At 41.8% G+C, this 24538-nt stretch overlaps 1 protein-coding gene across 3 annotated transcripts in view; it reads left to right on the top strand.

Moving 5' to 3' along the window:
- The window catches only part of SPTBN1 (spectrin beta, non-erythrocytic 1), a 155999-nt gene that overhangs the window by 114398 nt on the left and 17063 nt on the right, over positions 1–24538 (top strand). For all 3 annotated transcript variants that reach the window (XM_075595946.1, XM_075595948.1, XM_075595947.1), the window contains 15 exons: positions 892–1045; positions 2156–3026; positions 3148–3285; positions 3706–4462; positions 4939–5141; positions 6358–6448; positions 7390–7536; positions 8691–8954; positions 13049–13273; positions 15194–15283; positions 17074–17352; positions 18657–18787; positions 19675–19879; positions 21449–21823; positions 23443–23687. In XM_075595946.1, coding sequence (XP_075452061.1) covers positions 892–1045; positions 2156–3026; positions 3148–3285; positions 3706–4462; positions 4939–5141; positions 6358–6448; positions 7390–7536; positions 8691–8954; positions 13049–13273; positions 15194–15283; positions 17074–17352; positions 18657–18787; positions 19675–19879; positions 21449–21823; positions 23443–23687 — 4175 coding nt within the window. The remainder of the gene's footprint in view (positions 1–891; positions 1046–2155; positions 3027–3147; positions 3286–3705; positions 4463–4938; positions 5142–6357; positions 6449–7389; positions 7537–8690; positions 8955–13048; positions 13274–15193; positions 15284–17073; positions 17353–18656; positions 18788–19674; positions 19880–21448; positions 21824–23442; positions 23688–24538) is intronic.

Raw genomic sequence — 24538 nt, forward strand, 5'->3', positions numbered from 1 at the left:
TCGTTGGAGGTGCAGGGGGGGAGTCGTTGGAGGTGCGAGGGGGGTGGATTGGAGGTGCTGGGGGGTGGATTGGAGGTGCAGGGGGGGTGGATTGGAGGTGCAGGGGGGGGTGGATTGGAGGTGCAGGGGGGGTGGATTGGAGGTGCGGGGGGGGTGGATTGGAGGTGCGGGGGGGGTGGATTGGAGGTGCGGGGGGGGTGGATTGGAGGTGCGGGGGGGGTGGATTGGAGGTGCGGGGGGTGGATTGGAGGTGCGGGGGGGTGGATTGGAGGTGCGGGGGGGTGGATTGGAGGTGCGGGGGGGTGGATTGGAGGTGCGGGGGGGTGGATTGGAGGTGCGGGGGGGTGGATTGGAGGTGCATCGGGGGTTGAGTGATGTGAGGTGCAGGGGGGGAGAGGGATGTGAGGTGCAGGGGGGCTGGGATGTGTGTGGTGTGCAGGGGGTTATTGTGTGTTTGATGTGGAGGGGGAGTATTATGTGTGTGGGTTAGGGGGAGAGATAGGGGTATGAGAGATAGATGGAGAGTATCGCAAAGGTTGATAGTGAGCGGTTCTGGGGGAGATATGAGGATGATGATGAGGGGTGCTGGGGGAGATATATGAGAATGATGATGAGAGGTGCTGGAGGAGAGGTGATGATAATGATTTTACCCGTGCGGCCCAAATTTTTTTTCCTTGGAGCAGTTCGGCCCTTCTCACTTTACGAGTAGTGCAGGCCTGGCTGAAGGCAATCTTTCCAAATTACTGCAAACAAGTGTCTGGGACGAACGTTTTCTCAAAGCCTAATTTTAAAAGCCTTTGCCTGCCGGGATGTCTTGTATGAACATTTCGCATGACGAATTAATGTTTTTAATATTAATCATTGTTTCTTTCTTTTTCTCCAAACTCACAGGTGCTGCTGTTGTCTCAAGACTATGGGAAGCATCTGCTAGGCGTAGAGGACCTGTTACAGAAGCACGCCTTGGTGGAGGCAGACATTGCTATTCAAGCAGAGAGAGTAAGAGCGGTGAATGCCTCGGCGCAGAAATTGGCTGCAGGAGGAGAAGGTAAAAAACAGCTCTGTTTGTATCTACGGTGCCCGACCCTGAATACATTGCAATGTACACTAGTGCCGACCCATTTTGGCAGTTGTGTTGATTTGAAATGTATCTGAAGGAAGGAGAGTCTGACACGAAGAGGTTTCTCAAAGAAGATTTTGTTTTATTTAAGCCTCAGCAAGCAATTGGTATTAATAGTACAGCTCTGTCTTCGTGGGATGAACACAAGCAGCCTGGTCTGGACAGCGAATCTCTAAAAGGACCCGTTTATATACTTGTGAAAATGAAGCAAAGTTCCTTTTTTTTACACGTCATTCTTACTCACGCACATACAATTTTCCACGTCCTAGATTTATCTTTTGTCGGCACTTTTATTTTATCTTCTTTCTGTGCCTTGGTGTGTAGGGGGCTGGGTGGTCTTGTTTCTGTGTTTGACAGATTTTGGGTTAGTCACGGTAATAGCGTTGCAAATATATTTGTCTTCAGGCAAGGTCAATTATCCATAGACCTTATGCAAGTCTTGAAAGTTGCCTGCAGATGTATTTGACTCATCTTCTTCAAATTAACCCTCTTCTTAAAACATGCGCTAAAAGGTGAACCCATCCCTTGCCGGTTCATGATTGCACAGTCTCATGATATTACTCAGTCTCTTATGGGGGTCTTACAGTCCTAATCCAACAGTATTCAACTGGCAGATTTACAGTCTAATCATTTCAATAAGCCATTGTTTGGGTATTAACATCTTATATTTTTACCATGCATCAACCTGTACGTACAAAGCAGCATTGTGTTTCGTCATACTCATGCACACCATATAGATTGACTCCCCAACTGTACTCTACTTTCTACCTTCTGCTGATGACTGTGCAACAATGCCATAGTTTAAGTTGGCAACTGATAATGATTTAATTGGACATGATTTAATGTATCCATTTTGAAACACATGGCATCACCTATATGGGAGGGTTCACTTTTGGGGTCATATACCTACAATGGTTCCTCAGTTGCTTGTTCAAAATTACGCCGAAAATCACACATTATCTTGTTTATATGTAAGCAAACATCCATAATGTACAATCCTTCTTGTGAATATTATTGTGTTTTGAATCCTCTGTGTAGGTTATAAACCATGCGACCCTCAAGTTATCCGGGACCGCGTGGCTCACATGGAGTTTTGTTACCAAGAGTTATGCCAGCTAGCGGCAGAGCGTCGGGCGCGTCTAGAGGAGTCTAGGCGCCTATGGAAATTTTTCTGGGAAATGGCAGAAGAGGAGGGGTGGATAAGAGAGAAGGAGCAGATCTTATCTTCTGACGACTATGGAAAGGATTTGACCAGTGTCATCCGTCTACTTAGCAAGCATAAAGCATTTGAAGATGAAATGAGTGGGCGCAGTGGTCACTTACTGCAAACCATCAAGGAAGGAGAGGAAATGATTGCTGAAGATCACTTTGGTTCTGAGAAAATAAGAGAGCGGATTAAGGATATTCAGGAGCAGTGGGCTCACCTTGAACAGTTATCTGCCATAAGGAAGAAACGCCTGGAAGAAGCCTCCAATCTTCATCAGTTCCAGGCGGATGCTGACTACATTGATGCCTGGATGTTGGACATCCTAAAAATTGTGTCCAGCAACGATGTCGGCCACGATGAATATTCTACTCAGTCCTTGGTGAAAAAGCACAAGGACGTTGCTGAAGAGATTGCAAGTTACAGGTCAATTATTGATGCACTCCACGAACAGGCGGCAGCACTTCCCGAGGAGCACTTTGACTCTGAGGAAGTGCAGGGGAGATTGTCTGGAATAGAGGAAAGGTACAAAGAGCTGGCTGAACTGAGCAGGCTTCGGAAGCAAGCTCTGCAGGATGCCCTTACTCTGTACAAGATGTTCAGTGAAGCAGATGCATGTGAGCTCTGGATTGATGAGAAGGAGCTGTGGCTAAACAACATGCTAATCCCAGAGAAGCTGGAAGACCTGGAGGTTATACAGCACAGGTAACCATTTTATTGGGATGTGTGCAAAATGTTCCTTTTTGTCTTTTTTTTTTGTGCATGAAATTGATTATTTGAACACTTTTAAGTGTATGTTCTTGATATCTTTTTGTTCTAATTTTAGGTTTGAAAGCTTAGAGCCAGAAATGAACAATCAGGCTTCACGTGTGGCTGTGGTGAACCAAATTGCTCGACAGCTGATTCATAGTGGACATCCAAGTGAGAGAGAAATCAAAGGGCAGCAAGATAAGCTGAACACCAGGTGAGTGTCCCCCCTCATCTTTCCCTCCCACCTTGTTTTATGTTACATGGACGGGAAGCTGGTGTTCCCCCGTAGCTGTAGTGGTGCTACCGGAGGTGGTGTGCCTCTACTTCCTTGTATTTAAGTCCCCCACATAAGGCGAGGTAATAGAAATCTGCAACGCATGGCGTCATAGCTTGCTTTTGGCCCGCGTGACACAGTAGATTTAAACCTCCATTCGAACAAGGAACTGCAAATTTAAAATCGGGCTTAGAAACTAGTTCTTCACTTTTCATACTGGTACTGTATGTATATTTTAGCAGTTCATTTCCATTTGAGCTACTGTACACCAAATACAGGAAGAATTAGGAAAGATAACACAATCCATGTAACTATAAATAAGCAAAACATTTAATGATTCTCTCTTCTACTCTTTCCTAGGTGGAGTCAGTTTAGAGAACTTGTTGACAGAACAAAAGATGCACTTAGCTCAGCCCTTAGCATCCAAAACTACCATCTCGAGTGCAATGAGACCAAGTCCTGGATTAGGGAAAAGACCAAAGTTATTGAATCCACACAAGAGCTGGGCAATGATCTGGCTGGAGTTATGGCTCTTCAGAGGAAGTTAACCGGTATGGAACGAGATCTGACTGCCATTGAGGCCAAGTTAACTGATCTACAGAAAGAGGCAGAGAAGCTGGAAGCTGAGCATCCTGACCAAGCTCAGGCCATCATGGATAGGCTTGCTGAAATTAACGATGTGTGGGAAGAAATGAAAACCACTCTAAAGAACCGTGAAGAGTCTCTTGGAGAAGCCAGCAAGCTGCAGCAGTTCCTGCGTGACTTGGATGACTTCCAGTCTTGGTTGTCCAGGACCCAGACTGCCATTGCATCAGAAGATATGCCAAACACATTAGCTGAGGCTGAAAAGCTTCTCACTCAGCATGAAAACATTAAAAATGAAATTAACAATTATGAGGAGGATTACCAGAAGATGAGGGACATGGGTGAAATGGTAACGCAGGGGCAAACTGATGCACAGTATATGTTCTTACGTCAACGTCTGCAAGCTCTTGACACCGGATGGAATGAGCTTCACAAAATGTGGGAGAATAGGCAAAACCTCCTGTCTCAATCCCATGCATATCAGCTCTTCCTGAGAGATACCAAGCAATCTGAAGCCTTTCTTAATAACCAGGTAAAGTATGTTGAGCAGTTGTTTTGAAACCTTATATAGTTTATTTAATTCCACTTGTATCAGATCGTCTTTCTTCCCATAACTATTCTAATTGAGATGCTTTAATAGGAAGAGTTGATTTTCATTACATATACCGGGCTAAGAAAAGATTGCCGTGCCATTTTACATGGGTTTTAAATGTAATATTTAAAAAAAAAAAATGTTTCTGGGAAATTATTTTAATTTTCAAGGCCTGGGACTAACGGGCACTATGTCGAGCAATTAAATTACTATACTGTTAAATAATATATATATTTAGTTGAGTGGTCTACTTTAAGATATCAGGTATCATTTTTGTGGCTACTACAATGTGACAGAATCTGCCAATGCTTGTGTCTGAGTTGTATGTTTAATGCCAACTATCTGAACATGTGATGAAGATAAGCCATTTCAAAGCGTCTCTACATTCTCATGTTGTATTGCTTCTTCTCATAAAGGAATATGTCTTGGCACATACTGAAATGCCAAGTAATTTGGAAGCAGCAGAAGCGGCCATCAAGAAGCAGGAAGACTTCATGACTACAATGGATGCCAGTGAGGAGAAGATCAATGCAGTTGTGGAAACTGGAAGAAGACTGGTCAACGATGAAAACATCAACTCTGACAAGATTGAAGAGAAGGTGGATTCTATTGATAATAGGTACATTCTGCTACTGACTTTGGAGTCGATGTTGTTGTTGATCAGTGTTTTCACTGCTGGTTGTATATCCCATGCTAGTGTTTTGAATTACCTGAGCAAATTATGAAGATATATTTGCAGTAGTAGGCATAAGGGAGTCGTAACTCCAAGCAGGAAACACACTAGTAAAATGGTGTGTCTGTGTGTGTGGTCATGTATGTGGGAAAATGTTGCACACCAATAATCAGAAATAAATCTGAGATACTGATACCAGTGCTCTCCCTAAGGCGTGTAATATAGTGTGCGCGCGTCAATTAGAATTGGCTGTGTTAGCCAGACGTTTCTATACTAAAGACACGCGCACGGCCGTGGACGGTGGCGCGGCAGACCAGGGAAATAATAATAAAATTGTATTTTCGCGCTGTTGCTGCGCCACAAACCAATCACCGCGCGGCCTAATGTTGTGATGTCAGTCATGCCCCCTAACTGCACGCGTCACCGCTTGCACCCTAACAACTAAACACGCAACGCCGGGCGCCTGCTCGCGCACTAGCGCCTACTATATAACAAGCCTTACACGATGAGGTTAGGCCCGCTGCAATCCTAGCACAGGATATACAAGAAAGGCAGAGTAGAGGCTCCACGGATTTTATAATTGCAATCATTTATTGAAGCCAAATAGTGTCCAACATTTTGTCTGTCACAGCAGCCACTCCTTCACAAAGGCTGCTGTGACAGCCGAAACGTTGGACACTATTTGGCTTCAATAAATTAATGCAATTATAAAATCCATGGAGCCTCTACTCTGCCTTTCTTGTGTGTGTATTGTGAACCATTTTACAAGTTAGAAAGTGTGTTCCAAAGCTGGAGATTTACTCATGAAGAATATCTTTCGACCAATAACCCTTTGAAATACAAATATATTTACCCAGTGCCTGGTGTCATAAACATTTCTGTTGGCAGTGGGTTTGTAGCCTGTAGCAAACTTCTAGTGTATTTTGAATGTATTGTTTTGCATCTAATAGAAATTGATTATCGAGTCACATTGATCATAAATCGAACAAGAGCCAGCTTTACTTTTCTCCTTTGTGTGAGGCTGTGAAAGTATAGGCATAAAGACACCAAATACATTTATTGGAACAATCTTTTAATTCATTGTGAGCTTGAGATTACTACAACAGCCTCACAATTTTCACAATTAAAGTTTTCTAATGAGATGTATACCATTATTAAAAAGGCATAGGAGGAATCGCAAGGCAGCAAGTGAACTGTTGATGCGTCTGAAGGACAACAGAGAAATGCAGAAGTTTCTTCAGGATTGCCAAGAGGTATGCAATGTGCTCTGCGGTCCCACCAACATATTAGGACATCTTCCTACAGTACATGCTCAGATTGCCTGGCACATTATGCTAAAAAGCATTACAACGTAATGCAGAAAACACACACACGTAGACACATATATATATATATATATATATATATATATATATATATATATATATATATATATATATATATATATATATATATATATATATATATATATATATATATAATTGCTGAGCATAAGAATATGAAATTGCTTTTCTGCATAATTGTAACCCCTTTGTTGACCTGAGAGAGAGGCCTGTAAAACATTGTGAGGCGGCATATAGCTAATGAATCTTAGTGGCTTGTGTCTAAGTCCATTTAAGTAATGAATTGCATAGATCATTTGATTTTGAACATCCCCAGTGCATGCATGCCTCTTTCAAATGTCCCCTGTTACCTGTGCATTAATGATGTATGCTACACACGAGCAGCTTTGCATTCATTTGAGTTACAGGAGCCTATCTTCAATTAGAACCATGTGCTGCGATTTCCAGTGCAGCATGTAGTTCTCTATACAAATGCAGGTTAATCCTGCTGCTTAAACAGTAAACGCATATTAACTGGTGGTCCTTTCCACTTCATCCCTTTAACCACACGTCTTCAGTTGCCAGATGTTTAAAAATGAAGTATTATGCCAAGCCACAGTACATAAAGACACACTTCCATGCAAGTAGAAGAGTCTCTGTAAGGGAATTTCCCTTAAATGGACCCCTATGAAAAAAATATATGATTACATATTGGATTGAATCCTAGATTCATCTTCAACAAAGACGAGCATATGTAAGAATTTCCATATGTTTTGGGTAATTTACAGACAGTCATCTAATGTGTTCCAGATGTCTTAACCAACATATACGGCGTGTATCTTGTGAATTATTAAATTTTCCATGTTTCTCAGCTGTCGTTGTGGATAAACGAGAAAATGCTCACAGCTCGCGATATGTCTTATGATGAAGCCAGGAACCTGCATAGTAAATGGCTGAAACACCAAGCATTTATGGCAGAGCTGGCATCCAACAAGGAGTGGCTTGACAAAATTGAAAAGGTAAATAACGTCTAGAATGTAACAGTTAAATAGTTCTGATGCGCTCTGAAAGTCTTATGCTCTGTGTTTAAAAAAAAAAAAAAAAAAAAAAAAAATTTGGCTAAGGAACCCTCTGTTCTAGCACGTCTGAGATCAGATGCATTGTACGGAACCCCAAACCTCTCCAATTGAGCGTCTGAGATCAGATGCACAGTAAGGAACTCCAACCCTTTCTAATAGCATGTCTGAGATCAGATGTATTGTGAGGGACCTCAACCCTCTTTAACAGCGAGTCTAAGATCAGATGCATTGTAAATTCTTCTGTATTTGGTACAATTTTCAAATGACCTGAAAATTCCAGGGAACCCATTAGGGGTGTCCAGGGGAACCCACGGGTTCCTATGAACCTCTGTTTAAAAAGACAGCTCTAACTCAATCACAGCTAATTAGTCTAGATCTTCATAGATGGATTATGGAAAACTGCAAATATTATTTAAAACTAAACTCAAGACATTATGTACTATGTTATGGTCATCAAATCATAACCGCTTATTCCATCTAGTAAAGTTACATTCTGATCACATTGTGGGAAAGACTTCTCTAACGCATCACATTTATCTTGGTCAATGGGGGAATTGTCTTTTGGAGAAACCAAGTATATATTTCTGGATGTGGTTTGCTAAAACTCCTAACAACTTGGGACAGAAACATTTCTCCTGTAATACTGGGTAGACTTTGAAAACCTAGTATTTTGATGAGCTACACATTGGTTTTGAATAGGAACATGACCTTAAGAGGACAACATCCATGCTATAGCAACTTGTATGTTGATGTGTAAAATATGGTGTCTCCAAGGCAGAAACACTGCAACTACTTTATAATTGAATTATTTATTTGAAGGATCCCCGTCACTCCAATTGCATTGCAAATAGGAAATTATTGATATGACCAGATCTGATGTCTCCCTACCCGGCCTTCACTCAACAGCCGTAGAATATCACAAAACACTTCAAACACTTCCCATGTTCTGAAGTCCTAATTGTCAGTCTGTTGGATCTTACTCCCTGTCAGGATTGCCACTGCTTTGAAAAGGAAACATTTTTTTTAATGAATTCCAGCTCATGTTGTTTTGTGGTCCGTTGTGGTTTATAAGTTTTTCTTTTTATTTTTTGTAGGAAGGAAACCAGCTCATCGCAGAGAAACCAGAAACGGAGGCTATAGTAAAAGAGAAGATGACAGCCTTGCATAGAATGTGGGACGAGCTTGAATCCACCACACAGACCAAGGCCCAGCGACTTTTTGATGCCAACAAAGCTGAACTTTTCACCCAGAGCTGTGCAGATTTGGATAAGTGGATTCATGGGTTAGAGAGTCAAATTCAATCTGATGACTACGGGAAGGATCTTACCAGTGTGAATATCCTTCTGAAGAAACAACAGGTGCGTTGGTAAACAATGAGACAAAATAGAAGGGCGGCCTTTGTATGGGAAATGTTTAATCCACCCCATAAAAGGTAATTTCTGCACTGACCATCTTGGTACTTTTCAAGTGGACGAGAGCTTCTTTAAAATAACTCCAATCTGGTGACCATCTCCATACATGTACCTGCTCTATTGTCCTGTATCTCAGGGGTGCTCAACTCCAGTCCTCAAGACCCCCCTCAACGGTTCAGGTTTTCAGGATATCTCGGCTTCAGCACAGGTGACTCAATCAAAGGCTCAGGTGGCTCAATCAGTGCCTGGGTTGAAGACTGTTCTGAAGCAGGGATATCCTGAAAACCTGAACTGTTGGGGGGGGGGGGGGGGGGGAGGAGTCTTGAGGACTGGAGTTGAGTACCCCTGAATTACCACATGCAAAAAAAGGTGTGGCTAACACGCCAGCGAGAGCAATACCGCCTGCTACAGTACCTCTGTACTGAGACGGAATGAGCACATGGGAGTTAAACATGTATAGGGCAGGGACAAAACTGTAAGGGGAGTTTGAGGATGGGAGGTATAGTGAGGGGAAGAGTTCCAGAATTAAAGCGGCAGTATGAGATGGCAAAAGAAGAAAAAAGCTGAGAACCCTCTTAAAGCAGCAGTACAAGCAATATCCTAAATGTGTTTATTTTATTTAATAAATCAGTTCTGTACTATGAGAAAATACTCGTAGCATTTAAAATTTAAAAAAAAAAAAATGTTTTAAAGACATTTTTTACTGTTTCTAATGTAGGAAGCATTTCTAAAGTGACAGCCCCTTCCCCTTCTGATAGGCTCTGGCTCTTGAGCCCCGCCCTCTCTCTAGCAGTGCACCAATTGTATCTAGTAACTGCCTAGTCAATCATATTCCAGGAACTACAATTCCCATAATGCTGTGCAAGAACTGAATTAAATAGCCCCGAGCAATCGATTACAGGAGAACGGCTCGATCTGCAGCTTAGCTAATCACTTGTCAGTGTGCAGATTGTATTGATGCACATATTGAATGGGAAAGAAATATATATATTTTTTAAAAACGGCAGCTTGAACAGCAGCTTTAAAAACACACTAAATAAACTACCAAAAAAACGTAATTCTTAATAAATATAAATATTTATCCTATAAATATATCATTACAAAAATGAATTACATGACATCAACCCCGTTTAACCCAGGGGTGCACAATCTCTTCTCCCTGCTCCCCACTGCCTGCTCTCACCACTTACGCCCCCCAGTGAGTGTAAGGGGTGTCTTAGGCTGCGTCCACGCTCCCGAAGACCGCACTGAGGTGTGCGCGCACGTGACGTCGCCTGCGTTTAGCTGGAGCATTTTCTGGCCAGGCTAGACGCGATGGGGGTGGGGGGTGTGTGTCGTGGACGTCACGGAGCTGGTTCGCCTTCATTGGGTGAACCGCTCACGTGACCTGGCTGTCGCGCTGTGGAACAGATTCATCGCGCTGTCGCGGTCCATGGCTGCGATCGTTGCCTTGAGGCATTGTGATCGCGCGGTCTTCAGGAGCATGCACGGAGCCTTATCATCTTCCCGCATCCTGCAGCGTTATGGTGTCATGGTGACGCGTTGCCATGACAACACAATGCCATGACCCCGTGACGCTACAGGAGGAGGGCAGCCTTGAGGAAAATCCCCCAAGTCTTGGTGCCTAGGAGCCCCAGAAGGTCTTAATCTGCCACTGATAACGTATGGAACCCTATACTTGGAGACTTGGGAAGAAAAGGTCAATACTCTTAGAAAATGTTCAACCTGCTGGGTGTACTTATCCCCTCTGAAAAAGACATCATGCTGACAGTATGAGAGGGAATCCAGATGCGAGAGAGCAGTACAAATGTGTGGAACTGAGAGCCACCAGAATGTTCAGGAACATGAAGTACCATTCTGTTTACTCATTCTCAGCATCAATGACTATATCTCCATTAATGGAGTCTGCCTTCTTGCAATCAGAATCGCTGCTTAAATAATAATAATTTTTTCTGAAGCCTGCTCAGTTATGGCAGGGACCTGTCAGGGAAGGCTCCACATTAAAAGGATGGGTGTGTCCCACAGTGAAGGGGTCTCGGAGAAAAACTGACTGTTTGCTGATTATTGACCTCTGAGTTGGACTGAAGCATTGGCCGTTTCCATGCAGTACCTGCATTGCACTATGTAACAAACACTGCTAATAATGGGTTAAGCTTTTCAAAGCTTGCAGACCAGATAAAAATAAAACGAAACACGTATAAATACGGTTTCAAATAAAAAAAAAACATAGGTGATTATTAGACACACATAAGCATTTAGCTATTCTATTTATGGGAAAATATTAAGTAAGACGGCCCCGATATTCCAAGTAAATATAGTAAAACATAATGCAGCACAACTTGCATACATTTCTGCTCGTGAGATTGAGTGGTCCCAATTTAGCACCAGTTGTTGTGATTTCTCTCTGTTTCCCACAGTATTTTTGTTAACCCTTTCTATGCCCCTGGCAGTGAGTGGGTTACAGTTACTTGAATCATTTGCTTATTAGCAATCTGAAAGAGCAAGGATGCAGGAAACAAGGAACAAAGGGGAAATGTGTAAACACCACTGTACTCCCACACATCTACTGCCCCTTCAACCTCCAAAAAGCTTCTGTTTGCACATACATTGTGTTACAGCCCCAGACAGCTCTGTGGAATTTGATCTTTCAAATGCCAGATATGAAAAGGGCATATTTAGGGACACTGAGAGATTACTGTATTCTGGAAATAGGCCTTTTGGAACACAAAATTCCCACAGACATTTCCCTCCCCTCTCCCCAGCAGAATGTTATATTTAGTGCACACTTGAGCCAGATTTGTGCAGCAGAGAACTGGCTAGAGGGGCTTTTGAAATCGTGTGTGCTCAAGGGGACAAAGGATTGATGTGACCTTGAAAGTTTATGTATAAATCTGTGGAACTGTATTACTGTTGAAGTTGCACAGTATCACGACCTGCATATTGTGCAGTTACTACCTGGAACAAGGCACAGAAAATAATGCTTATGTAAAAATAGCCTGGTTAAATCTTCCGTATTTCTAATTTTTAATGAAAACCCGTGATGCTTTCATACGTTTTACATTTTCATTGCTGAATCCTTTTACATAATGATGTTTCGGTGCACAAGATGCAGGATCAAAATGTCTGTAATTATTCTAATGTATTTCTGATTATTACTATTATTTTGCATTCGATTGGAGTGCATCTCTATCAAGATGATTGCAAGTCCTCAAAGTCTAATTCATGATTTTAAGAGCTGCAATCCACACAGTGCATGTATTTGATTAATTAGTTTAACCTAGTATGTCTTCCTACGGATGGCGTTAAAACTAGGTTGAGCTGTATGTCTTCCTTAGCATGAAGACCTTGGTCATTCCCCCTGTTCCTCCCGATAGCAGAACCTTGATGGGACATTATACGGGTCGCCAGTAACGTCATTGGAGACCCGTCAATGATTTGGGTTGTTGGTTGGCAAACATGATGCTGGTAATTAATTTGTATGTCAGCAACCAAATTAAAATAAAAGATCTTTGGAATCTGAGGAGGCTTCAGAAGAATGACCAGGGTAATCCATTTCCAATGCATGAACTTAGGAAACATAAACAAGCAATGAACACAAATCTGACATGCAGAGTTGTTGTATTATTTATGTCGTGTTTTTATTAATATTTTTAGGCTGTGTAAATTGAGGCTTACCTTGATTTTTCGTTATGCCTCACCGAGCTAGAGATCTGCTTTTGTTTTTATTTTGTTCCTAATAAACAACAGTTTCTGTTTTTCTGTGTATTATGATTATTTTATGATGGTAGAAAAACAGAAAAACCTATAAATAAGGTATTTAAGAGTACGTTGTTTTTCAGAAAAAAAATATTTTAGGGGACGAGGTGGCATCTTTAAAAATAATGGCTTATACTATAAGTTGGTCAAAGATCCAGCTACACGAAGCAGAGAAATGTATCCAATACACAAGGGGTCACATTGAGATGTGCATACATCATTCATTCATGCGCACATTCTGTTGGCTGTGTGGAACAAACACTTGTGTTTCTTTGCCCCCTTAGATGCTGGAAAACCAGATGGATGTCCGTAAGAAGGAGGTAGAAGAGCTGCAAAGCCAAGCAGAGGTCCTCAGCCAAGAGGGGAAGAGTACGGATGAGGTGGATGGCCAGCGTGTGGTTGTGGAGCAGAGATTTGTCGAACTGCTCGCACCCTTGAATGAAAGGAAAAAATACCTGTTGGCTTCCAAAGAGATTCATCAGTTCAATCGAGATGTGGAAGATGAGATTGTAAGTGAATGGTACATTTGTGTGAGATGTAATGTAGACCTCTTCAGTTGGTGTGACAATGGTTAGAATGCACAGGTCTCTGGCATTGAATGGGATAGACCTGTATAGTATAATTAGTTACAAGTAATGACTACATGCAGTCTAGCTTGTCGTTGGTTTTGCTGAACTGCCTGATATCACATCCCATATGAATTTTTTTTATTTTGCTTTGTGAAATATAGGTGTAGCTGTGCAATACTGTCTATAAATCAATTTCTGAGTCCCGTCTGTATAAAACACTAAACAGAAACTTTAAAGTAAATGTTTCTCATAGTATGTTTGGAAAAAAATAGCTGTTTGATCATAACTTTTAAAATCCCAGTGCTTTTCCATTTTGAGAAGTACATTGGCAGAACAATTTAAAAATGGTCGTCTCACATTAGGTATCGGATAAGATTCAGGGCACAACGGATTTCTGCAAAAAAAACCTATTTAATGGGCCAGTGTAACACATTAGGGCCGGTGTTTGGAGACTGAAGGCTACTGCCCAAGTCCCTTCTGCAGCGCACCTGGCGGCGCGTGCAGAGTTTAAAGCCGCGATCGACGGTCTGTAGAGGAGCGCGGGGCCGTGGCGTGGGGTGCAACCATGACGGAGCATATCTGCCCTTCCATTGGCTGCGCGCCGACCACGTGGTCGCAGCACGGGAAAACAAAATTCTTCCTTGCCAGCGTACGTGTCACAGCGCTTTGCGCGCCCACATACACACTGCCACCTTGGCCTGCCCCATAGAGGGCTGTGATGTTGTTTGTGGTTTGCGCACCGTAGCGGCCACTGGGGACCTGACCTAATGATATTGATAGGAGTTGCTGCTTTGGGCCCCTGCGTTGTTTTTAAGTAGTAGAGGTATTTGATGGATCGTGTCAAAGGGACACAGTCCACCCTAAGAAATCCCTTTTAGCGGTTCACTACAGACCAAATGGTTTATAAATAATAATGGTCCTGTAGAATCTATGAACAAAACGGTCTAAAAACAGAATTTAATAACATAGTAAATTAAATAGCGTATATTAAAAATCCAAACTATAAGTTCCTGAAGTAATAGATCCTCCTAAATGAATGTGTGGATAGATTGATATATTTGTGTGTGTGTGTGTGTATATATATATATATCTCTAGATTGAATCCGGTACACTCACTAGTATAAGGTAAGTCTAAAGAGTATCTGATCTCCTTGCTCTTGAAGTAAAATCTTGTGACTGGCGCTAATCTAAAGCAGAAATCTCATGTCTGTTTGTTGAACCGTAGTCCCATATAGTAAACTCAAGTCACATACCATTGGTAAATACATGCATGTACTGTATGTATAGTACAACCTAGGTGAGCGCAAGGACATGAGATGACTCAATGATTGTCAGCACTTGTGATTCTCCGTTGGTAGCGGAGATTAGCACCGATAGACGTTACTATATTAAATTCCAGTGTGGGGTACACCTAATCTCACATGATGTGTCATAGAACAGACTTGACTGTGTTAATAGCCTTGGTTCCTACTTCTTAATCTGTGTGGTTTTGTATGGTTCTCCGGTGATATGTTGTATATGGTTATGCTGCAGTTAGTTAAGCCCTATTCTGATGTTGGTGAGTACTACCACCATCTTTAGGGTGTACAGCTGCACCGATGAATAGGAGGATCTCCCATCTATGAGAATACCGACGTTAACTGATCCACTGATGTCAGTACTCGTCCGTGAGACTGTGACTTCTAGTGTTTACCTGGATTGAATAGTTTCACTTAATTTTTAAGTACTTGTAAATTAAATTTGTTACAAAGTCACTCTAAGGGTCAGTAATTTGCTAGTAATCTGGGTTTGCCACTAGGATGTATTCCTGCTCTCTGCAATGCTTGGGATTATAAACTTCCTTGTCTTTAATAATTGCAGCTTTGGGTTCAAGAGAGAATGCCTATTGCAACATCTACTGACCATGGCCACAACCTCCAGACTGTCCAATTGCTGATGAAGAAAAACCAGGTTAGTAGTAGCTTTGATACCCTAGAAGGCAAGTACTGAAAACACAATAATACAACAAGAACGTTGCACAAAGCATTTTGCATTGGGATGGCCTTTATTTTGCAAACTACTGTATACTCTTCTCGCACACAGACACACAAAGAAACCTGTGACCATATTAGAAGCATGTGGCTAGTACTGCAGGTCACCCCCTATATGCCTTAAACGTTTTATTTCCTTCGATTTGAGCACATTCTTGTATCCCTTTTGCTGCTGGATGAGCCTGCTTTACAATGCCTCGCGGCGCACACAGAGGCAAAGTGGTTAAACATTATCACCTTGCCCAAGATTGCGTTTTCTCAGCTCGCACTGCATTGGGGTAAAGGAATTTGACTTGCGCAACTTCCTTCCTTGTCGCAGTTACGCCCAAATGTAAACAGTAGTAAGTGGACTTCAGATGAGAAGAATTTGTATTGTTATCCTTTAGTAACGGAGAGACTGGTTTCCGCTCTGATGGATTTCCTGCAGGGTTTGTGTTTGCACTGTTATTTTGTTAACCCGCATAGAAATGGTTTCAATAGGAGCGACGTTCCTTGCTGCTCATTTTTCTTCCTCATTACTTAAACAAATGTATTCCCCTTTTAGAGTCGCAGATTGTTTGATCAGGGCCCATCAAGGCCATTCCCCTAATGGTGCTGCACTGCAGTGTCATTATAATGATACATTTTTAGCACCCGAAAGGGAATTCACCTTTGGTGTAACTGTTTCTCAGCCAGGGTGAGGGTCCTCTAAGTCAGGGGTGCACAAACTTCCTGAGCTGCCCCTGCCTGGCAGCCGCAGCGTTTGGGGTCCCCCCCTCTCCCAAGGACCCGGCGTCAAATTGAAGTGTAATATTTTGCATCGTTTAACACCTTTGTTGCCAGTATGTATATCTTTATATAGCGCCCACAGTGTTGTCAGCGCTTTACAAGAGACAAAACAGTACAGGGAATTCTAATTCAATAAGTGCAACAAAGTCAGACAATAGGGAAGGAAATCCCTGCCCCGGAGACCTTACAGTCCTAGTGCACAGCCCTCTTACTGCAAGCGGAATGGGTTAAAATAATAGAATAACAAATTCACCGTTTAACTCCGTCCTAACAAAAACACTGCTGTTTGTTAATGTACAATTTAGTAGTAATTGGGTATTTAAGGTCAGTTTCTAACCAGTTGTACATGATATCTATTAATGAACTGATGGTGTGTGTGTGTGTGTGTGTGTGTGTGTGTGTGTGTGTGTGTGTGTGTGTGTGTGTGTGTGTGTGTGTGTGTGTGTGTGTGTGTGTGTGTGTGTGTGTGTGTGTGTGTGTGTGTGTGTGTGTGTGTGTGTGTGTGTGTGCGTGCGTGCGCGCGCGCGCGCGCGTGTGTGCGCGCGCGCGTGCGTACACTGTGTGGGATAGTAACTGGAGAAACACTAGTGAAATATATGGGTGAAATTCGGCTTTAGAAGCACATTCTTCTCAAACAGAAATCAGAGCCCTGAATGATATGTACATTTGTCTTTGCAGTATTTTGATGTATATTAAAAAAAACTTCTAAGGACATTATTCCCTATAAGAAGCCAGCAGCTGTGCTTGATATTGGGACAAAATAAAATAAAAATAGCCTTAGATATATAACAGATAATAGAAAGGATTCTCCAGTGGGCATAGAAGGATTTATAAATATGCTATTTATTTTGAATAATGCCACATGTTGGCCTTTCCAATGGCAGTAAGCAAGGGAGAGAAAAAAACGCACCCAAATCAGATCTTTTATATTGTTTTGTGCAGACGCTTCAGAAGGAAATCCAGGGCCACCAGCACCGCAACGATGATATTTTCGAGAGGAGCCAAAACATTTTGGAAGATGGGAGCCTCAATGCAGAAGCTCTGCAGCAAAGACTGGCGGATCTGCAGGCGCTCTGGATCCTCTTGATCAAAGAGACAGAAAAGAGGCACAAGAGGTTGGAGGAGTCCCACAAGGCTCAGCAATATTACTTTGATGCTGCAGAGGCGGAAGCCTGGATGAGTGAGCAGGAGCTGTATATGATGTCAGAGGAGAAAGCAAAGGTGATTTAGGATTTCTTATGTAAGGTATACATTTTTTTTTAACTGTTTATTAAAGGTTTCGGGGCACACAACAAAAATAGGGATGGGTAGCAAAATACACCGTGAACACAGGTATAATTTATATTCTTAAATTAATCATATTGTAATGGGAAAGAGAGACAAGAAAAATATTTTCTTCCATTTCTCGTTTACGTTCTAACATGTGTGTATGTGTGTATGTGTGTTTATATATAGCAATACGATACCGTTCTGCAGTCTGGTTATCAGGAGACAGCACTCAGTTAGGAAGTTCATAAAAATAAGTGTATTAGTAATAAAGATAATACATGAAGAAACCCAACGTTTTGGTCCTCCAAAACGGGACCTTCCTCAAGGGGATGGTCCCTTTTTTGGAGGACCGAAATGTTGGGTTTCTTGATGTATTATCTTTATTACTAATACACTTATTTTGATGAACTACCCACTGAGTGCTGTCTCCTGATTACCAGACTGTGGAACGGATAGATAGATATACATGCACAGCACAGCACAGCTGGCACTCCAAGCCAAAGAGTCAAATCATCAGGTGCATGTTCCATAATACAAGTATATGCAACAGATTGCCTTCCCAGCAGGGAAAGCAAAGAAACAGCACTCAGTAGTATGTAGCAAAAAGATTGTATTCAAATATGACAGCACATGTGTAAACCAACGTTTCGGTCCACTAAGGACCTTCTTCGGGGAAGTGCTAAGGGACACTGGAACCAGGAAGACATATATATACCCCCACCCACCAAGTGTAGACAATTAGAAAATTGTCTACACTGGGGAGGGAGGGGGGCGGGGGGTGGGGGGGTGTGTGTGTGAGATCTAGGACTCCTCAGGTCAGCCGAAAATGTACACACTTGCAATATTATATCAGGAAAATGACATTCAGACGAATAACTCTCTAAATCAGAGGTATTTACATGCATCTGTGTTATATGTGGAGACGGTAACATTCTAAAGTGTCATGATTCTATGGGTTTTGCAATTATAAGAACAGGCAGTGCACATTATTTTAATATATTCTAATTCATATACATTTTATATAGAAACACTTTACAGTATAATAAAGCACACACAAATGTACCAACGTAGAACAGATGCACACAATCCTGTAAATACTAATCTAGGGTGAGTATCTGTTGTCCACGCTTAACAGAGGATGGACAGCAGTCTCTTTTTCAACCTCATCTACCATGTACAGTAACTATGTAATACTAAATCTAGCAGATGTAAATGTGTCGATGTGAAGTGAATGTGATTTGCGGTGACTCCTCCAGGATGAGCAGAGTGCAGTGTCCATGTTGAAGAAGCATCAGATCCTGGAGCAGGCGGTGGAAGATTACGCTGAGACCGTGCACCAGCTTTCCAAGACGAGCAGAGCGTTGGTGGCAGACGGTCATCCTGAGAGGTTAATGTTCTTCACTGTGCCCATGTCTTTATCTGGTAGTGAAATATATATATACGCCTGATCATAATCCTGATGACTGTAGGGCAAATTAAAGACCAGAATCCCCCATTTATTCTCATTGCTTATATTTCACACACAAGATACACAATAGAGACCCATTTTATCTTCATAAGTCTTCTGGACTAGCCTAAGCCACAAGTGGTGGTATACATTTAGAGCTATGAGTGCTTATTTACGGTTCAATAACCGTAAACTTTCCATTGCAGTTTTTTTTTCCAACTTCTCCATTTTTTTTCTTCGTTCCGTGCATTTTTTTAATCTGTGTAAGTAGAAGTAAAATGTGGGATTTTTATCGAATAATTCAGTAATACGTTTGAATAACTGAGCCTAAAGGCTTCCTGTATACTTACCCTGAAGTCATAGGTTGTTTTGTCTAAATACTGTATTCAAAAAAGATTATTGATCTCTCACCGTACAAGAATTTCCCCCACTCGTAATTTCAGTCTTGATTTTATTTTTTACTGACATAAAGGGGAAAACTTGCACTACTTGGAGGTACAATCAGTTTTCTAAATACAGCTGGTAAACGTGTAACTTAAAGCCCCTAGTGAACTTGTTTGCTAGTCCTTTATCCTAGGAAAGCCATGGAGTGAGTTCAAGATTTGTATCCCTTATCCTTACGAATTAAACCGTTTGCCCCTGTTCTGTAATCTGGAGCTGATATATATTATATGAGCTTATATTTGTATACGCGCAGACATTTTTTTTTAATTCTGGAAGGAAAAATGATAGCGATCTTGTAATCGTCTCGACAGGAATACAAGATTTTGTACCCATGTTCTTTTCATCTAAACCAGTTATTTTTTCTTTTCTTAACCATGTTTTAGTGAACGCATTAGCATGCGCCAGTCCCAAGTTGACAAACTGTACGCAGGCCTTAAAGATCTGTCTGAAGAAAGAAGAGGCAAGCTAGATGAACGTCACAGACTATTCCAGTTGAACCGGGAGGTGGATGACTTGGAGCAGTGGATCGCTGAAAGAGAGGTGGTAGCAGGATCGCATGAACTGGGCCAGGACTATGAACATGTTACAGTAAGTGCTGCTCTGCAGAACTGACTCTCGGTTGTCTAAATCTGGCGTTGCGCAAACTGGGGTGCGTGAAATTTTCTTAGAGGGATGTCGTTTAGTGGTCACGTACATAGCATCATACATTTAAACTGTGCGTGTGTGGCCTTCGTTTTGCTGTGTCTTGAGGGGGGGGGGCGGCGCTACTAATTGCACATAGCAAAAGTGGGACGTCACATTAACTTTGCGCATCCCTGGTCTAAACTGTAGTAATCCAGTCCTAGTTTTATCCGTTACTGGTCTACTAGCAACTTTGACACAGTAGACCAGTAGTTGGTAAAGACCAGCTTGCAGCTCTATTACATAGGTGGCTGGCAACGTGTGATACCATGTGGCCTCAAAAAAGCTGCACTAATTATAGATATAGACTTATATATATAGGCACAAACTGGGTACTCGTAAGTCAAGATTATAGATGGCAAAATGTGGGTGCATACCGTCCGTCAGGTAATACAGAAAGCAAAAATTAGCTAATAAATATCACTTTTTAGACCTATTGAACTGATTGATTCAGTTTGCATTTTAACACACATGCCTTATTCAATAAGAGACTTCACCTCTTCACTACAACGAATTCCATACATAAGACTCCAGTTTCTATACCCCTATTAAGTTACACAGTTGCAAATAATTGTGCAAATTGCTTTTGCCTTTTTATTTTTGCCTATGTCTGTTAATACGTGTAGTGTAAATACGTAATCCCAAGAACAGGCTCTGTCCTGAAACATTGGTAACATTCTACAGTATGTATGATAATGGCGCCTAGGATTGGTTTGTTTTTTATTCTTGTCGTGTCTGTGAGCATGTTACATTATACATTATTTTCCCTTCTGTCAATTGTATTTGATTGTAATTGGGTAAGATATTTGTCATTCATTCTATGATGGGGTTTACACAGTGGAGTAGAGCACAGGGATGGTGCTGGCAGGATTCCACACCTGAGGCAGCTGCGTAAATGCATGTGAAATGATATTTGCGATGACTGACTGGTAACTTGTACACTCCGGTTCTGATTATTTGTAGTGTGGTTTGGGATACGGCTGACATTTTGCCACCATTTGTTATGATTGAGGAAACCTGGAAATGCATTATTATAATGTAATATCATTTATTTATAATTGCTTATGACCCTTTTTATCTACGGCTGCGGTCACAGTGTGCATGCAAGCTCACAAGAAGACGCGCGCGCCTGTCGCCTGAGCGATTTGTGGACTCTGTGCACATCAGAGAGGCATGGACGTGATATCACCAGGCTGGTTCGCCCTCATTGGCTCAAATGACTCACGTGATGCGGCCGTTGCGCAAAAAAACTAAAAAAAATTGTCTCCAAATCCTGTTGTGCTATCGCGTGCTGCAGGGCCGGACTGGTGCACTTATATGAATTTGTTCATGCGCGCGATCGCGTGCACCATGTCCGCAGACGAACACTTTGTTGCGGACAAGACCTGCCACTTGCTGCACAAAACTTAGCAATATAGGCAGCTCTTGCATTTTAAAAAAAAATTGTAACGTGAATCTGCTTTTTCACTTTTCCAGATGTTACAAGAGAGGTTTCGTGAGTTTGCACGTGACACTGGACATATTGGACAGGAGAGGGTGGACACAGTCAACCACATGGCAGATGACCTTATTAATTCTGGACATTCCGATGCAGCAACTATTGCAGAATGGAAGGATGGTCTCAATGAAGCGTGGGCTGACCTCCTAGAGCTGATTGACACAAGAACACAGATACTGGCTGCCTCTTACGAACTGCACAAATTCTACCACGATGCAAAGGAGATCTTTGGACGCATACAAGACAAACATAAGAAACTTCCAGAGGAGCTTGGCAGGGATCAAAATACAGTAGAAACACTACAAAGAATGCATACAACATTTGAGCACGACATTCAAGCACTGGGCACCCAGGTGAGCTGTAAACTTCTTTGCAGAGATCCATTAAAGTAAACAGTCTAGTCATAAGATTTTTCTGTGAAATGTTCCCACTGGAAATCTGACTGTGTTTTAGTGAAGGCATTCATATATAGGCACAATGTGTGAATGTGGCATACATTTACAGTGTTGTAGTCCGTATATGAGTCCAGTTATGTATAAGTCTTAATTACCATCTTGAATACACTGACACAAAAATGGGAAAGTGTGTTTTCTTTGGACTTGGTAACAAGCACCTATTAGAATAGAGGGAGAAATAGATGCACAGTTATTATTGTACAGCTGTTACACTGCTGCAATTCAATTACCTGATTACTTTCTAATAGCCCAGAGGTGGAAGCGGAGACTAGATTATTTTGCCATGAGAATTACTTTAGCACCACAGGCTAATATGTAGATTTCCTCCTCTCTAACCCCGTAATGATCATGAATGTTATTGTAGCTTGCTCTGGTACATAATATTACAGACAGTGATGGTCTTTCATCGGAGATCTTAAATGCTGACATCATTTTATTTGTGAATAGTTTGAATCCAGGTCACTTGGATGTTAAAGCCAAGTATCTAAAAACATTGTATGGATGAAATGTGCACAGTGTCTTGGGACTTTGCAATGCTGGTGGCACAGGGGCAGGGTTTCACATTAGACGCAGATGCCTCATTGCGTGTCAAAGGAAATTGAACTCTACACTCCTACTTGTAATTGCTCTGTGACCTGCTAGACTTTTCCGAGGAAGCAGTGACCGTCACTTCATGTAACTGCGCCCAGAAAAATGTAGAATGTGTGCAAAGTTATATTCCATGGTTCTGATGTTCGTGCCAATAATTGCAATAGATGTTTGTCTGAAACAGGGTTTCCAGTTGCCCAAATACAGAAATGATAATACTACCGTTTGTGTTCAACATGAAGACACATTGAAGTCAGTACTTCACTATGTAGAATTGTGTTTTAAGTATACAAAGATTTATTCAAGTGTTTTATATTTTATCCAACTTGCTCTCATGGTGTTTGGTGGGCAGCCAGTTCCAGTGTCACAATGAGAAGCTGAGATCCAGCTAAAACAGAAGAGCCCCAACTGGGCAAACCGATTGTTGTGAATGGGTTTTAAGACTATACACTTCCTTCAACCCCAGTTTAGTTGTACGCAATGCTCATGCAACAATTTCATATGTTGAGGCGTTCTATTTGGAGAGCTGTATAACGTTTAACAGGCTGGAGAGGATTGAGGAATTCGTTTGCAAAATGAAGTACACCTCAACCCCCTTATAACGCTGTGCTTGGGGTCCAAAGAAACACATTGTACTATAAGCGGATCGCGTTAGAAAGTATTGTACAATGCATACAATTGTACATTAAGTATTAAAGATTCCAATAATCGTGTTGTCAAGTATTCATAAATACGAAAAATTGGGAGCCACACTTGCATCGTGTTATAAGCGGATTCGCGTTGTAACGGATCACGTTATAACGGGGTTGAACTGTATTTCTAATCTTCAGATAATGTATTTTAAGCGGGTAATGGCTTTGTAAAACAAATGTCATTTCTGTGTGAAGCAAGTTGAAAGTTTATACAAAGGTTCTCATTTAAATCCTCAGGTGAGGCAGCTTCAGGAAGATGCTGCCCGTCTGCAGGCAGCGTATGCTGGAGATAAAGCAGATGACATACAGAAGAGGGAGAATGAGGTCCTGGAGGCTTGGAAGACTTTGTTGGATGCATGTGAGGGACGAAGGGTGAGACTGGGGGATACAGGCGATAAGTTCCGTTTCTTCAGTATGGTGCGGGACCTCATGCTCTGGATGGAAGTGGTTATCCGGCAGATCGAAGCGCAAGAGAAGCCAAGGTATGGTTACCCTGGGCTTTATGTAGCAGCTGGAGGATTCTTCTTGCCGATATGTGGCACTTTGTGACCAACATTTATGGACGAGATGTCACCTCAGTGTTTGGTATTGTAGAATATTTTTTACATGCTGTCATTTTAAAAAAGCCCAAAATAAATTGCACTGAACGAGCAGTGTCAACGCTGGCCAAAGTCAATGTAAATTTATGTGCTGTTTGAGTGCCACAGATTTTAAGGGTCCTATAGACAAAGTAGTGTTTATTGTCTACATTTCCACATGATGTAAACTCTAAAATTAGATCCTCGGCGTAATGGTGGGTGTTCTTTTGCAAGCGCCATGAAAGAGCTGCAATAAAAAAAAATATGATGAGGGTTTTCCATTCTAGGGAAGTATTTTTTTCTAATTATTGTGTGTTCAAAATCTAATACAGAAACCTTAATCCAAATGTAATTCGGTAGGTTTTGGATTCAGTTGCGTACAGCTAAAATAAAAATGTTTTATTATGTGATATTCTGGAGGATATTTGGGTTTGTACCCTATAATACATTTTTCTGAGACTGCAGAAAATGTAGCTAGAAAGTGACACACAACTTGGAATAGTGATGTTGATTTTGTCGTTCCAAATAACACCAAAAGACACAAGTTTGATACACCGGAGTATACAGTCATGACATGGGTAGAATTGTTAGTGCCGTGGTCAAAGTTTGTGGAACTATTGGTTGGATTCATGACAGTGCGGTTGACCATTCATCAGGGGTGGCCAATTCCAGTCCTCAAGGGCCACCAACATGTCAGGTGTTAAGGATATCCCTGCTTCAGCACAGGTGGCTGTCAACGACTGAGCCACCTGTAC

This window comes from Ascaphus truei, chromosome 4 (genome assembly GCF_040206685.1).
Source record: "Ascaphus truei isolate aAscTru1 chromosome 4, aAscTru1.hap1, whole genome shotgun sequence".
Lineage (NCBI taxonomy): Eukaryota > Metazoa > Chordata > Amphibia > Anura > Ascaphidae > Ascaphus > Ascaphus truei.